General features: G+C 43.0%; 1 protein-coding gene across 3 annotated transcripts in view; it reads right to left on the reverse strand.

Annotated features, from left to right (window-relative positions):
• LOC143020803 (uncharacterized) overlaps window positions 1–17,500 on the reverse strand; it is a 137,192-nt gene that overhangs the window by 107,680 nt on the left and 12,012 nt on the right. For 2 of the 3 annotated variants that reach the window (XM_076177574.1, XM_076177575.1), the window contains exon 4: window positions 14,399–16,636. The exons of the other annotated variant lie outside the window; for it this stretch is intronic. In XM_076177574.1, coding sequence (XP_076033689.1) covers window positions 16,486–16,636 — 151 coding nt within the window. In that variant the 3' untranslated portion in view covers window positions 14,399–16,485. Of the gene's footprint in view, window positions 1–14,398; window positions 16,637–17,500 lie in introns of those variants that run through there. 3 annotated transcript variants of the gene reach the window in all.

Genomic DNA, 17,500 nt, shown 5'->3' on the forward strand with positions numbered 1-17,500 from the left:
GTGTATGATCTTCTTGTAGCAGAATGGGGAGGGTGTAGCATCGTCGGTCAGTGGCAGTTGACAGGCATTTTTGTCGAGGAGGTCTGCCTTTTCATTGGCAGCGATTCCAGCCAACGTGGGAGGGAATCCACAGAAATCTTATGATGGTGAGAGAGTGCCCTTGAGGTATGACTAGCTGTTGTAAAATGTGATGGATGAGGGAGGGGGGGGGGGGCGGCGGTGTATTATGGGTTGGGAAGACGAGATGGCCCGTAGGGTGGACTGGGAGTCACACATTACCACGCAGTTCAGTCGCCGCTGACAGAGTAGGTTAACAGCCAGCAGGAGTGACTGTAGTTCGCAGTACTTCGAGGTGGAGGAGTTGGGTAGCTTGCGACGACCAACCCAGCCTCCTTCAGGTGGCTCAACATCCGGTGAGTAGATGGCGCAACCCGCGCTACCGTCTGGCTGTAAGGATCCATCTACGTAGCTATGGTGCGCAGCAGGGACGTAGGAGGACACTGCGGTGACGTGCTCCAGGGAGGGGCGGTGGGCCTATCTTTGATGTGGGTGTGAGGGTGACATAAGGCTGTGGAATACTCCATGGAGGCGGTCCGTGATCAACCTCGGCCTTAGGGACTTCGATGTGGAGGCGCTGGAGGGTGGAGCACACTGTGCTAATGAGGGAGCGGACGCAGGGACGCAGCGGAGGGCGGAGTGTGGCGGGGTCGGAACCCCAAGTGACCTCGCCAAGCGTCTTTCCTGCGCTCGCCAAGACATCTTGCGTGCTAATTTTTTTTTTAATTCATTTGCTATAATAAAGTTCCATGATGCTAACTTTGTCTTTTATAACATTACAATAGATTAGTGGTGTCGCGGTCTTATCATGAGGATTATATTAGGGTCGCCTAAAAAAAAAAATGGGAAACACTGTCTTAAGATATGGGAATATTGCGGGGGCACAGGAGGAAGAGGAGGAGGAGGAGGAGGAAGAGGAGGAGGAGGAAGAGGAGGAAAAGGAAGAGGAGGAAGAGGAGGAGGATGAGGACGAGGAGGAGAAGGAGCAGGAGGAGGAAGAGGGGGAGTATGTATAAGCCAGGAATGTTAATAATGTAGATATTAAGAGCATGAAGAAAATTAACAAGTGCTATAGTCACCCCTAAACCATCCTGGTTTTCTTTCAGCGCGTCTAAGCTCCCAGAAATTCTTCAGCACTGAAGAAGAAAAAACACATCTTATCTACAATTATGAACCAACAGACGTTAGCGGATTTACTGGATTTAATCAGGTTTATTTGTCTTCCTGAAATATCGTGAACAGATAAACCGCACGACTGTGGCATATGTATATTTTTTCCAAGATCACTGGGTATGACATTATCGGCTGAGAATCGAACCCGGAACAGTCAAGAGTCTCTTATTGTACCTCATGCAGGTCCCTTCACCAAAAACAGTTTTCACTTCACAGGTGCTCAACTATGGAACTCACTACCTGTGTCCATTAAGAAGACAAATAGCAAGGTTACCTTCAAGAAAAAAGTCAAGGGTATATGTCTCAGCTATGGACAGAGAACAGCCTTGATTTTGTGTACTACTAGCTTAGTGAGGGATACCTGATTCCATGAGTAATACCATCCATATCTGCGTTCACTCATAACTGTTCTGACCTCCCCTCCCACCTTTTTTTTTGTTCTTCAGAAGTTTAGTTCAGCATAACAATGATTGATGTTTACAAATTGGTTTCCACCTTTGTTTTGCCAGTCATAATTTGGTATATGTCTCAGGTAGGGTCCGAGAACAGTTATGATCTGACCTTTTTCCTCATTCTCCTTGTTGTTTTACTCATTCGAGTACTGGTCCCCTGTACCCTACCTCTGGTGCTTCAGGTTATAATGTACTACTCCCTGGTGATCATAGTAATTGCCCACTCCGTCCTGAGATTCAGGTTAAATGTTAGATTTATTTAATAGGTGACCCTAGCTGCAGTGTAGGATTCACTGTAACTACATGTTGTTACAGATGTAGAATATTGTAGTATATCATTAATGGTCCTACTCTGATATAGTACTCACTCATACATGTTGATACAGATGTAGAAAAATGCAGTATATTATTAATGGTACTACTCCGATATAGTACTCACTCATACTGTTTTGTTACAGTTTAACAATATTTTGTTGTTCCTTGGCTTAACGCAATGTTCCTTTTGGATGGTGCTCAAATTTTTGGACTCAATGTTCCTATGTGTACAAACATTTCAGTAATATTAGCAAAACTATAACAATGTTTATGCGTCATATGTGTACTGACTGGTATTACTCATGAGTGTCTCTGGTCCCCTCAAACCCCTACGTATGTTGTCCGTGTGACTTAGTGTAGAATAATAACCTGATGAGGACTACAATGGAAATAAGCGTACATGCTTTTTGTGTTATCCTCGGCAATTTACATTTATTATCTCGAACTATGTGTTCTTGTCATTATTTGCACTTCATGTACATTGATTCATTGCCAAATAAAGTCTATCATCGCTTCTCGGCCTTTTGGCTAAGATCAAAGTGTAGTAGTGGATATGACACGTCAGTCTTAGAAAACGGTGCTTTTGTTTGTAGACCTGAGGAAGTAAAATTCTTTGTTTTTGTTGTTTTATTGTTTCCTGATGGTAGTTTATATTTTGCTAACTGGGTAGTTTCCTTAGTTTTGTAAAAGATGATAAATTTCACTTGATAATGGGAGTTTGTATTTTCTATTTACTATGTTGTATTGTCGTTTTCTTTACATATGTTTGTAAATACTAACTTGTAAGTTCTGTGTTCTCTCACTATCCTTTGGTTATTATCTGAATGCTATTTCTTTCAGAGAAGTAAATATACAAGACCTGGTTAACGAATGGAATAGACTTAGTAACCACGTAGTTAGCGCTGAATCTATCGGTTGTTAGAAAAGGTTACACAACTTTATGCATGGGGAGGACGGGCGGTAAGGAACTGCCTAGTGTAGGCCTTATGGTCTCTTGCAGTCTACTCCATTGATACTGGAGCCCCGCCGTGGCTTGTTGGTAGCGTGCGTGTTTGGTAATCCTTTGGGGGATTTCGGGTGTGTTCGAATCCTGGCCACGGTGCACAGGATAGGAAAGGCACCCTCCATGAGTAATAGCTCCTAACCGCTACTCACCTCTGACCTAAGTTGACCTGGGATGATAGGTGATCATGGACATGGAACTGCCTAGTGTAGGCCTTATGGTCTCTTGCAATCTCATCCTTATGTTCTTATCGCCACTTCAGTGGTATAGCGCGGACATCGTCTCCTGCAAGGTTAACGTCCGGGCGAGTTCGAATCCTGTAAACCATGAAAGACTCAAATTGAACATGGTAGGCTTCCCAAGCCACCTTTACATCAAACTCACTCTAAAACAGGCACTACGCGAGCAATAATATTGCGCAATATTCTGTGCAATATTACTGACGAATGGCACAATATATTGGAAACATCAGCAAACAGGTGTGCCTATTCAATACCCTCCCTACACCGTCAATAATATTGTACAATACGAAATATTGCGCAATATTATTGAGCGTGTAAGACCCGCTTCAAGCTCTTTCTCACGAGCGTTCCCGTATGCGCGTCCGCTTACGCGGGGTTCATTCAGTGGCGTTCAACGGGACCTTTCACACAGCGCTGTGCATGTGCGTACAACGCGCGGCGCAAACGCAAGGACGCCTTCTTCCTAATTATTTTATGCTATATTCCGTCGTGCGCTTCAAGGAGTCTGTTCAGTGTGTGGCATACGTCGTGATTAGTATGTACCTCTCTCTCTCTCTCTCTCTCTCTCTCTCTCTCTCTCTCTCTCTCTTATTTACCATCTATGTGTGGACAAGATGCAGGGATGACCCGTCATCCAGAAGGTGCCAATATAAGAGGGGGTAGAGGGGAATGGAGTACGTAGGGGATGGAATGGATGGAAGTGGTTTCTATGCCTTTGTATTTTGGCTACCTCCCGTGTAAGGGGGGAAAAAGCCTTTGGTATATGTATGTATGTATGTATGTACGTATGTACTGTATGTATGTATGTATGTATGTATGTATGTATGTATGTATGTATATACTCGTAGCTTTATAGTACAATGAGTATAATTGTGTATAGGATTTTCAGCGGCGGCGCCAGGAATTTTTAGTTGGGGAGGCTAAGGGGGGGCTGAGCAAATTTTTTTGGGGGGCTAATAGTAATATGATAATACACATATATTATCCTCATTTCAGAAGGGGAGGGGGTTAATGGTAGGGCTAGCACTGATGGCTGACAAATCTTTAGCCGTGGCAATTAAAAATTCCACTTAATAATATTATTTCAATGAGTGTTTTAAATTTTCAATTTGCTCATTTCAGTTGGGGGGGCTAATGGGGGGCTGGCCACTTTTTGGGGGGGCTAAAGCCCCACCCCTGGCGCTGCCACTGAGGATTGTAACAACGATTACCTATAACCCATCCCACTTGTCTCACCGGTGCCCCTCGGGGCGGCAATATGGGAGGGAGGGAGGGAGGGAGGGAGAGAGGGCGGAGGGAGAACGCGCTGATGCCAAATCATGTCATAAAATTGATTCAAATCGTTGCTATGGTCCCAAAACGTAATACTCGTTTTGTGGTGATACTTTTCTCGATGCTAATTGTATCGCCCACGTGATACAGCTTCCTATGACGTAATGCCGCCCCCAACTTGTGTCTTTCCCAATGCAATATTATCGGAGTTTGGAGACGTAAGCATCTCGCCTAAAAGCTCTCTCTCTCTCTTGTGGGGGTTAGACTCGTCATGTGCCCCCCCACCCCACCCCACCCCACCCCACCCCGGGGGGAGTCGAAAAGTGAGCCCTCTTCCCCCTTCCCCTCCACACACACGTCACCACTACCACCACCACCTTCCACATCTGATGGTCGCTAGCACGATTCACGTGTCACATTCATCCATAAAACAACGTTTATACACACATCATTCATAATACACACAACTCATGATAGATAAATCAATCAGTACATTAAGGGAAATTTGCTCTACCTTCTTTTACGCAGTTGTAAATTCATTACAAAATGCCAGTACCTAACGTGCGTTCGAACGAAGATGGACGGAGTAGTTGAGGGACCAGCAGCTTGTTGTGGCACATTCTACGACAGGAAAAGGAAAAAGGCGAGGCGAGCTCTGGGAACGATAGTGGCATCCAGACAACTACAACGACTGCTGTAAGCACGGACTGAAATGCAACGGTTGTCTTGAGTCCCAAGTTTCGTAACAGGTACAGAATTCACGGCAGAGGTCCCGTGAATACAACGAATCCCCATATGCCCAACCTGGACCTGAGAGTAACGGGGAGCGTCTGTAAGCGAATATACGTGGAGGGGCAGACGTCGTTTCGCCTCCCCGCGAGCCTGACACTGTCGACCGAACGACAGCGGCTGCTTGACGCGCGTTGCCTGCATGCACGTCAGTCACAGCAAAGCACAACGAATGACTCGGTGACTGTACCAAGCCTAACAGAAGCACCAACGGACAGTACCACATCATGCAAATGTCGAGAGGATCGCTGTGGTAGACAGCACCTCCCCCCCCACTCCCGTCCCTTCCTTCAGGGGCCTATGCATAGGGGGGGGGGGCAACCACCTCAGCTCCAGCGTGCCTTTGCTTAGTATGGAGGGCCTCCTGCCGTACAAACTTGGAGGACAACTCGAACTCTTATCAGAAGTGGCCCATGACGACAATGCCATCGTTCTGCCAATGACAGAGTCACACTCGAAGGAAAATATTAAAGAAGCAGAACATGCAATACTAAATTCTGTGCACTTTCGAATTGACAGGACGGGCCAGATATATATATATATATATATATATATATATATATATATATATATATATATATATATATATATATATATATATATATATATATATATATATATATAGAGAGAGAGAGAGAGAGAGAGAGGGAGGGAGGGAGAGAGAGAGAAGAAGAAGGGGAAAGCTTCCGTCAGGATTTGATGACGATGGAAGAGCGCTACCAAGGTCACTGGCATAGACACAAGATGGCGGACTACCGCGGGACGATTACAAGAGATCAGCCAGAGGAGAAGACTTACAAGAGAAAGAGTTACAAACGCATTTTCTTGCCCGATTAAAATCAAGAAGAGGTCCTCCAGCCTGATGTACGGTCATCAATAAATTAACATCTATTTGATTACAGCATTTGTAATCCTAATGTGTAATTCAAGTTTTTTCTCATATGCAATCAAATGTTTGTGCAAAAAAAAAAAATGCTTTACTATAATTAACGCGAAAGAAGGATTCAAAATTTTTTTCAGGGCATGATGGTAGGCGTGATAAAATGAAAATTATTGTATAATATTAGTATTGATATTACGAAAAATCTGTAGCATTTAGAAAGAATCTGATTTCAGATTTGAATCCAGTCAGTCTGCTCGAATTAGGTAAGAAATTATACTTTTGCCATCTCTATCAATTGCAAGGGATTCCAAACAAATAACATTATCTATTTGACACTGTTTATTTATTTGACCAATAGTAACATCTAAAACATCATTACAGCCAATACATTACCCATGTGAGAGATAAAAAAAAAAAAAAAAAAATCCTTTCAGACCCCCAAGAAGACTCTTGATCCTTGGAGCAGGGTCCCCTCGAGGACAGACACCCACACAAGTCTCGAGGATAGGCAGGAGGGTCCTCTTCAGGTGAATGGAATTGCCTGGAGGGAACCACCGTGCGTCCAGAAGTTGGCAGGAGTAAGGTGGCAAAGCTTCCGTGGAGGACTCCGATGAGAGTGACTGTATATTTTCCAGCAAAAGGATTTCTCCCACAGGCAGTAGGATTTCTCTTTGCCATCTCTACGCCCGTAATCATAGTTGTCTTCTTGGGGATCTTAGACCAACTTCCTCACTGCGCTGGTAGTGCACGAAATGAAAACGGTGTGAAGAAGAGAAAGAGGAGATCTACTGGCCGTTTACAGAATTCTAAAAGGGATGGAAGTCCTTGACAGAGAAGATTGATTAAAGTGGGATAAAAGAAAAACAAGAGGACATGAAAAGAAATTCAAAAAGGACAGTTATAGAAGAGATCTGAAAAAAGAATAGTTTCCCACACAGTGGTAGAGGTCTGGAACAAAGTGGATGAGGCAACAGGGTTTGCAAAAACTATACAAGAATTTAAGAACAAACTAGATGCTGAAAGCTACAAAGACGGGTCACTACGAGCATATCTCACTTCCCGTATAATACAACTATGTAAATACAAACTATAAGGCATAATAATGGCTGTATAGTTAAAGGGAAGAATCAAATGAGCCTTTTCAACTCTGTCCTCTTGACATCAGTCTTGGGGGATGTACCCCCCATAGAGTCCCTCCCTTCAGGGGCGGGGCGCTCCCTTCGTTCGCGGTGACGCGACGTGCAGGTGGTCCTCGATTGCATGGGTCCTCACCGCCTTCGTCCCTTTGAACCACGAGCGGATCCCTGTCGCGGCTCGTCCTTGGCCTTCAGCAGGCACCTCAGCATCACCAACAGGATCACCACCACCACAACACGGAGAACGAGGATGCATATCTCAATAGAAATAAGTGTGTATGCTGAAAGAAAATAAAAGCACTTGTTAAAGAGGGAGAAATGTATATATGTCCGTATCCGTGTATGTGTGTGTGTGTGTGTGTGTGTGTGTGTTCCCGCGCGTATACATAATAACAACTCGAGAGCAGTCCTCCATGCGGCAAGACCCTCCTACAGACCTCTCCAGGGAGAAAGGTTGGACTCTTGTTTGCCATGAGCTAGTGTGGGTCTGCGGGATGCAGGAGTATTGAGGAAGCAATCACTGCCTGTCATATCTCTACACGTGAAAGAAAAGCTGACGTAAATTAGAGTTGACAGAGAAATCCTGACATCAACTCTAAAACTGAACGCCAACTCTCGGACTGTGAAGATCAGAGGTGGGGAGATGATTCCCTCTGACGTCAGTCCTGGTAGATCATCATATGCAAGTATTTCAGGCACCTATCGTGGGTCGCGTGACGAGGGTGTACTTGTTTGAGTATCTTATGATTATAACAGCTGTATCAAATAAGAGATAAAGATCTCTCCTGAATCACCTGTACTGAATAGGTTTTGTACGAAAGACAACACAAAGTTCAGGATTCAAAATGACAAAGCCCGCTGCAGATTGGTACATCCCTTGTGGCGAAAAAAAAGCAACACATCATAGATACATGGGGGTACAGCCACGTGGGCGTCATTGAATACTAGGCTACATAGGCTATATCGAAGATACTACATCAGGTGGCATCCCAGACCTATCTCACCGGAGACTACGCGGAAAAGGGGTGAACCACCACTAAGGGCTAATGCAGCCCTGGGTGAGGATAAGGGTTGGGCCTGGAAGATTCCCGAACTCCACCGAATCGACTTCCCCCCCCCTCCCCAACAGCACACACACACAAAAAGAAAGAAGAAAAAAAAAAAAAGACTCCTGGAGTCGGACCTACTCACTTGTTGGAGAATCAGGAGAGCAGGTTCTGGGCCAGAAGACGACGGAGGAGCGCTCTCCCCATGCGGGAATCCTAGCGTAAACGGTGAGGTTGCCTTGACCCATGGTGGGAGCATCTTCTACTGACCAGGTCATGTTCTTTTGCCGATCTCCGCTCCAGACAACACCCTGGAAGAGTCCTCCGGAGTACTCCAGGCGGACCCTCCTAAGGGTTCCAACATTGAAGGGATCTTCGTTCTCAATAATTTTTGCGTTCCCCCATGTGCCCTTCTTCTTGAATCTGAGTATGACTCCATAAAGTGTATTAATGAGATACTCTACTACACTGGCGAGGGCGACCTCTTCTCCGTCCTTTTCAATGACGAAAACCATCGCTGTCCGTTCTGTAGTCTCAGCATCGAGTCTCTCATGTAAGAACTCAACCTCCATGCTCTTAGGGAAAGGTACCCTGGCGGATGGAGCACGACCCTTTACTAAGTTGACGTCAACACCTGCAAGACAGAGGGGCATAAAAGGAGGACTGGCAGTCTGGAATCTTTGCAAGTATGATCTGCGATAGAGTATAAGAGCACACTTCCGGTGAATGCCACTTGCCTTGGCTGCCGAGAACAAAAAACGCATGGCACCCCTTCTGCCACCATTGTTAAGCGCCTCGTTAAGTAAGCACATATATGCATACATTTATATATATATACATATATATATATGTATATATATATATATATATATATATATATATATATATGTATATATACATATATATATATGTATATATATATATTTATGTATATATATGTATATATATGTATATATATGTATATATATATGTATATATACATATATATATATATGTATATATATATTTATGTATATATATATGTATATATATATATATGTATATTATATATACATATATAATATATATATATATATATATATAGAGATAGATATATATATATATATATACACACATATATATATATGTATATATATATATATATATGTATATATATGTGTACGTATATATGTATATATATATATATATATATATATATATATATATATATATATATATATATATATGCTAATAAGAACACGGGTACGTGTGTTCACTTATGCAAAGTAGACCACTTGGAAAAAGTGGTCTACTTTGCATATATATATATATATATATATATATATATATATATATATATGTATATATATATATGTATATGTACGTATATATATATATATATATGTATATACATATATACATATATATATATACATATATGTATATATATATATGTATATATATATATATATATATATATATATATATATATATATATATATTCGTGAAGCGTGGCAGGAGATTCTCTTTCAAGCATATTCTGCTGAAAACCACAGCGAATTCAATAGAAATGAATTTCTTTCGTAAGCTTTCTAGCTTTCGGAATGTAGATTTCCGTGGAAAAGAGAGGGGAAGATGCAAATTTCCAAAATACACAAAATAGATGAAAGCAAACAAAACAAAACATAACAAAACACAACAGAAAAAACCCATCTACTGTGTTTTGATTTGTTTGTTTTCATCTATTTTGTATACAACCTATATTTGTGTTAATATAAGTTTCTAATGTCAATTGGAAATTTGCTTCTTCACCTCTCTTTTCCACGGAATTCTACTTTCCGAAAGCTAGAAAGCTTACGAAAGAAATTAATTTCTAATGAATTTGCTGCCGTTTTCAACAGATATATATATATACACATATATATATATATATATATATATATATATATATATATATACATATATATATATATATATATACATATACACATATATACACACACATGGATGTATGCATATTCATATAAATGTGTGTGTGTTTTCAGGACCACACACACACACACACACACACACACACACACACACACACACACACACACACACACACACACACACACACATTTTTCCCGCTGCTGGAGGGTCCAATGACGGCAGCGGTGTGACCACCTCGACTATCTTCTTGGACATCACGAAGAAGTCCCCCTCGGTGTCCCCCGGGCCACGAGGCGCAGGGGGACCTCCAGAGGCCGAAGAAGGACCAAGACGGCAACCGGACCAGACAGCCAGGCACGAGGAACTTGAAGAAGACCTGGACAGCCGTAGGAAAAAGGAAGACTAACGGAATATGAAAAAAATATACATATAAGTCCTATCTATGAAAAGAAAATCCTGCCTGCCGATTAAAAAAGATCCTGCCCGCCGGGGAGCTTGAAGAGTCCCGGCAGCATCGTGAGAACCTGGCAGGAAGGAATCAAGATTAAGAAGAAGAAAACTTGATTTGGACGCAATTCACACAAGGAAAGCGTCCAAGACTTTTGACTGTAAAACGCAAAGAACTTGCTGATGATAGCAAAAGAATGTGCATGTGATTCACTAAATGCAAGATTAAAGCACAAGGACAGACACTGGACCTCTGCAACGAAGGAAACAGAGAGGAATAAATGAAAAATCATAATTTGAGGAGCTCTTTCAGGAATGACTTGTCCTTGGGCTCGTGGAGAAAGACATATTGAGTACTTGAGGTCTTCATAGGCAAAGACTCGCCATAAGTCTTTCATTGACTGTAATTGCCTTCCACATGCCTGTGCCCTGCTTTTCGATAACTGGACCATTTAAGGACAATAACTGGAAATACATTTGCTCGTACAATTAAACCAATGACCTGGTTGTGGCCTTAGCTCCTTGGATGACTTTTAGTCGTTTTCTTTTTGTGCAACAACTCTTGGGCCTACATTTATTTTTAGTTAGCACCGATGAAGCTGATATGTCCAGGAATTGTAGTTGTGCACCGTCCCTTGGCGAGGCTATGTTGGTCCGCACACTACGCGAAACTTGCTTGAACCTGAGGTCTGCCGGGACGTACGAATGCGAGTGAAGACGCGGAGAGAAACAGAAAAAGGACCACCGGCCTGCCGGGGGACGGGAGGAGGGGGGACGAAGACCGGCGGGCCGAGGGCGACCTATGGAACAGGACCGGCCTGCCGGGGGCGGGAGGAGGCGGAACGACGACCGGCGGGCCGGGAGCGAGCTACGGAAGAGGACCAGCCTGCCGGGGGCGGTGGGGGGGAGGGTGGGGGGTAAACAAGACCGGAGGGCAGCGCCGGGGACGGGCGACCTATGGAAAAGGACCGGCCTGTCGGGTGCGGGAGGAGGTGTCTCCCTGTGGCCTCGGCCGGCGTCCTCGACCCGAGACCTCCTCCTCTTCCTCCTCGTCCTCGCAACGTGGAAGGTTCCTCTGCTCCTCGGGTGTCTCCCTGTGGCCTCGGCCGTCGTCCTCGACCCGAGGCCAAGCGTATGGTGAGGCCCAACGTCCCCACTCGTGCAGTCGCGGGCCATTTTTTGTGGGCTGTAGTGGCCACAAAAGAGTGGCTTCTTTATGTCTTTGGTAGTCAGGTTAATCTAACTTTAAATAACGCACATAACGACCGCACATAGACCATGTATGGTTACTCGTTAACCATACAGTTAACGCACAAAATAGATAAATAATTTTGAAATAAGATAAAATAGATTGTATACGTCACATACACATGTAAGTATCAGTCAGTCATATGACCCACACACTCCTCCATCTCAACTACCCCAACCACACTCTGGACTTATTGGCGCCACCCATTTCCTGCCAAGGAATTGCCGAGCTAGGCATCACGTGGATCAAGCAATACACACACACACGAACACACACTCATAAGTGCAATCAACCACCAACACATTACATTACAGAACTACCCCATAATAACGAGCTCTTCCCCCCCGGGAAATATTATAATATATAAATAGAAATGTAACAATAATTAAGTACCAACACAGCATATTGTAAGAGACTGAATACTCCCACTAAAAACTGTACAAGTACGATTGCTGGGACCCGCCAGATAGTGCTCGGTCAGCCGTTTTCTGATCAAAAACCGAAGCGCGCACCACAGGAGCGGAGGTCGGTCGATAACTTACAATGTGCACTGTAGTGATAAGGAAGATGTGATAAATTACTATTGATGTAAAACTTTTTAAAATATGTAGTGACAATAAGTGATTAAAGTGGAACTAGGTGACATATAGTGTTTGATATATTCGCCTACACATCTGGATAGGGACGGGACCACGTACGGACACATAGATAAATAGATTAATTAAATAGATGAATAAATAAATAAATAAATGAATAAATAAATAAAGTACTGAATAAAATTTTGAATAAGTGAATAAATAGATAAATGGAGAGACAAAAAGGACAAAAAATACATATAAATGAATTAAGATAAAATGAGTTGTCAGCTTCTTATCACGGTGAGAACCGAAAGCTGTGCTAATTTCACCGCATCAGCGGAAAAAAAAAAAATTCCCACTGTCCTATGACAGAGAAAATGCCTTAAAGTGTTTTCTTTCTATCAATTAATTTATCTAACTATTTATGTATTTATCTATTTACTAATCTATCTTCTTATTGGTTCATTCACTTATTTATATACTGTATATATATTTATATATATATATATATATATATATATATATATTTATATATATGTATATATATATATAATATATATATATATATACATACATACATATATATATATATATATATATATATATATATATATATACAGTATATATAAATATATATATATATATATATTCAATGGAAATAAACCTCTTATAGAGTTTTTTAAAGTTACCCCTAACATATTATCCCATTATTACCTGCGAGTCGGTATGTATTGCTTACATTTGTTGATAATTTAATTTTTACTGTTTATTGGATTAGTTGCTTGTAAATTGAATGTATACTGCAGTAAAAAGATGAAATCTAATCTAAAATTTTTGTAAGATAATCACAGAAAATGGTCTGTCGACCTGTGGAAGAATAATTCTTTGATCCTGTTTCGTGGTTTGTAGTGCTAGATGATGAATTTAATTTAAAAAACAGGAGTTTTAGGATTTACAAGGATATAGAGACATTATATCTATTTTTTAATTTGTTTATTGAATCGGCGATCTGAGTTCGAGTCTCGTCCAGGGCTGAAAAAAAGGCATCATTGTACTGCGAGTCGGTACTCTAACTCTGGTGGGCAAGGAGTTGGGTGTGTTACGGTACTGCTGTATTATTTTTTTCGGTAGAATTTTAGTGACCTTTTTTTGTTATAATGTAGATATTAAAAATAATTCTGTATATTGTTATGGGCAATAATGTACAATATTATGAAACATTGTTTGATGTGGAAGGAAATAAATATGTCTTAGAACAATTGCTACGGTTACGTAGTTTGGTTGTAATGACTAATCCAGTTCAGTCGAGGAGATTAGGGCAGCCAGCTCGGTCATGTGAGAAGCAACAGACACAATTCGGTCACGAGGAACAACAGAGATAATTCAGTCGCGAGGATCAGGTGGATCGGTGGTGAGGACGAGGTGGATCGGCCGTGAGAACGAGGTGGATCGGTCGCGAGGACGAGGTGGATCGGCCGTGAGAACGAGGTGGATCGGCCGCGAGGACGAGGTGGATCGGCCGTGAGGACGAGGTGGATCGGCCGCGAGGACGGGATGGATCGGCCGTGAGGACGCGATGGATCGGCCAAAGGGCATCTTCCATCCCCAGCGATGGAAGGGCGCCAACCGCGACGCCCTTGGGTCCAGGATGCTCCTGGCGTCTACCTCGCCGTTGGATGTGACAGGCAGGCTCTCTCCCTAATTTTCGGATGTCATTTTGGTCAGCTGCTCCGATTTACCCACCATCACGTCGCCCACAGGTCGATGGGGGCCATTGCTCATGTGGGGTCCATTTTGACATCTCTCAGGCCAACAGTATGGGTGCCAGAGGCCCAAAAGTGAAAAACGGGAGAAAAGCTCCCAAATTTTGGAGGGACGCCACGGCCCTTGAGCCCTTGAGCCCAGGCTCTTCGCCTCAACCTAGCCGACCAATGTGGCCGACTCTCTACCTCTGGGCTGATTTTGGGCCAAATTGGTCAACTGCCAGTTTTGGTCAAAATCAATGGGAGTGTGGTGCAGCGTAAGATCTATATCAGTGGTTCCCAAACTTTTTTCTGTCATTTCCCCCTGCACCCAGGTCAACCATCCAGATTTCCCCCTTCATGTGTAGCAGGGAAAGAGTAGTTAAAATACACTGACTATTTACTAATTTATTTTTCAAATGTACAAATATACTGATAAACAGTCATTCTCTCTCTCTCTCTCTCTCTCTCTCTCTCTCTCTCAGACATGAGAAAATCCATCAGAGATTTTTTTTTAGTTAGTAGGTAGTGTAATCATTTCCCCCTGGTAGCTTCAAATTTCCCCCCTGAGGGAAATTTCCCCCAGTTTGGGAACCACTTATCTATATCGTAAGTCAGGTTCATTTTGAATTCAGTCATGGACACCCATCGTATCAGTATTTTAAATGCTAAAGTGCTTTGCCTACCGGAACTGTGGTGCAGCTTACGTTCTATATCGTAAGTCAGGTTCATTTTGAATTCAGTCACGGTGACCCATCGTATCAGTATTTTAACATGCTAAAATGCCTGCCTACCGGGACTGTGGTGCAGTTCATGATCTATATCGTAAGTCAGGTTCATTTTGAACTCAGCCACGTTGATCCGTCGTATTATTGTTATTTCAACATGCTAAAGTGATTTGCCCACAGGGACTGTGGTGCAGCTTACGTTCTATATCGTAAGTGGTTCATTTTGAACTCAGTCACGGTGATAAGTCGTTTCATTCTATATCGTAAGTCAGGTTAATTTCGAGCTGAGTCACTGTGGGCAAAGGACTTCAGCATGTTTAATTGTAGAGGTGACGGATCTCCGTGCCTGAGTTCAAAATAAACCTGACTTATGACATAAAACGTAAGATCCACAAGCGTCCAGGTGGGAAAAGCACCCAAGCCCTGAATCGACGGATCACCGTTACTGAGTTCAAAATGAACATGACTTATGATATAGAACGTACGCTCCGCCAGTCCTAATGGCCAAGCACTTTAGCATGTTAATGTACTGAAGGGATAAGTTACCGGGACTGAGTTCAAAATAAACCTGACTTAAGATATAGGATATAGAACGTATGGTCCCCCCAGTCCCGGTGAGCAAAGCACTTTAGCATGTTAAAGTAGCAAATCGACTGGTTACCGCAGTTGAGTTCAAAATGAACGTTACTTACGATATAGAAAGGAAGGTGCACCACAGTCAACGTAGGCAAAGCACTTTAGCATGTTAATGTACTAATGCAACGGGTCACCGTGACTGAGTTCAAAATGAACCCGACTTAAGATATTGAACGTAAGCTCCACCACAGTCCTAGTAGGCACAGAACTATGTTATGTTAAAGTAGTGAGGCGACAGGTCACCGTGACTGAGTTCTAAATAAACCAGATTTACGGTATAAAAAATAAGCACCACCACAGCCCCGGTGGGGAAAAGAATTTACCATGTCAAAGTACCAAGGCGACAGGTCACCGTGACTGAGTTTAAACTGAACCTGATTTCCGATATGGAACTTAAACTCCACCACAGTCGTGGTGGACAAAATGTAGTGGTATGTTACCACCACATTAGTGATGGAGCTCGTCCGTGAGAGAAGGACTAAAGAAACTCTAATTCTCTCGAGATTTGTTTATTGCAAATACAATGCGACTGTAGCCGATTCAGGCTGCTGTCTTGGCAGCGAAACGCAAGAAGGGCATATTTCACATTTAGGAGCACTATGCACAATTTAGTTTATAAGTTACAATTCCTACTATACAGAATATTACTGCAATTATTTATACATATTTGCACATTGGTATGAGAGACAAGAAACTGTTAATCATGATGTGTTTACATAATTACTAGTTCCAACGGGTGACAATAATTGATGCAGGAAATTATGGTACACGTACATATATAGAAAACGATTTCTTGAAGGCGTGACCTTGCTACATTATTTCCCCCCTAGTGACGAGGTATGAGGAACGATCTTTCAGTCTCGAGGCGCGACGAGCTGTCAGCAGGATCGGAAGTCACCGACATGGCAGGTGTGAGGCCTGGTGTTGGCCTGAGTGGTGTCAAATTGGACTCCACAGCAGCCCTGGCCGCCCTCGACCTGTGGATAAGTTGGCGGGTAAATCGGAGCAGGTGACCATAATGACCCAAAATCCAATATATCTCATTTTGTCGCGAATCCGAAGGTGACCGATTTGGTCCAAACTTGCCCTCAGGGAGAGAGTCGGACAAAGTGCACAGCAAGGTCGACATGAGCAGCCTGAGCCCAAGGACGTGGCGGTGGCACTCCTCCAAACTTGGACCTTTTCACCCAGTATTGACTTATGGGCCTGTGACACCCATACCGTTGGCCTGAGTGGTGTCAAATTGGACTCCACAGCAGCCCTAGCCCATGTGAGAGATTAAAAAAGAAATCCCTTTGACCCCCAAGAAGACTCATGATACTTGGAGCAGGATCCCTTCGAGGACAGACACCCACACAAGTCTCGAGGATAGGCGGGAGGGTCCTCTTCAGGTGAATGGAATTGCCTGGAGGGAACCACCGTGCGTCCAGAAGTTGGCAGGAGTAACGTGGCAAAGCTTCCGTGGAGGACTCCGATGAGAGTGAATGTATATTTTCCAGCAAAAAGATTTCTCCCATAGCTTGGAGGATTTGTCTTTGCCATCTCTGCACCCATAAGGATAGTTGTCTTCTTGGGGATCTTAGACCAACTTCCTCACTGCGCTGGAAGTGCGCGAAATGAAAACGATGTGAAGAAGAGAAAGAGGAGATCTACTGTCCATTTACAGAATTATGAGAGGGATGGAAGTCCTTGACAGAGAAGATTGATTAAAGTGGGATAAAAGAAAAACAAGAGGACATAAAAATAAATTCAAAAAGGATAGTTATAGAGGAGATCTGAAAAAGAATAGTTTCCCACACAGTGGTAGAGGTCTGGAACAAAGTGGATGAGGCAACAGTGTT

This window comes from Oratosquilla oratoria, chromosome 40 (genome assembly GCF_046742065.1).
Source record: "Oratosquilla oratoria isolate Oo_2021 chromosome 40, ASM4674206v1, whole genome shotgun sequence".
Classification (NCBI taxonomy): domain Eukaryota; kingdom Metazoa; phylum Arthropoda; class Malacostraca; order Stomatopoda; family Squillidae; genus Oratosquilla; species Oratosquilla oratoria.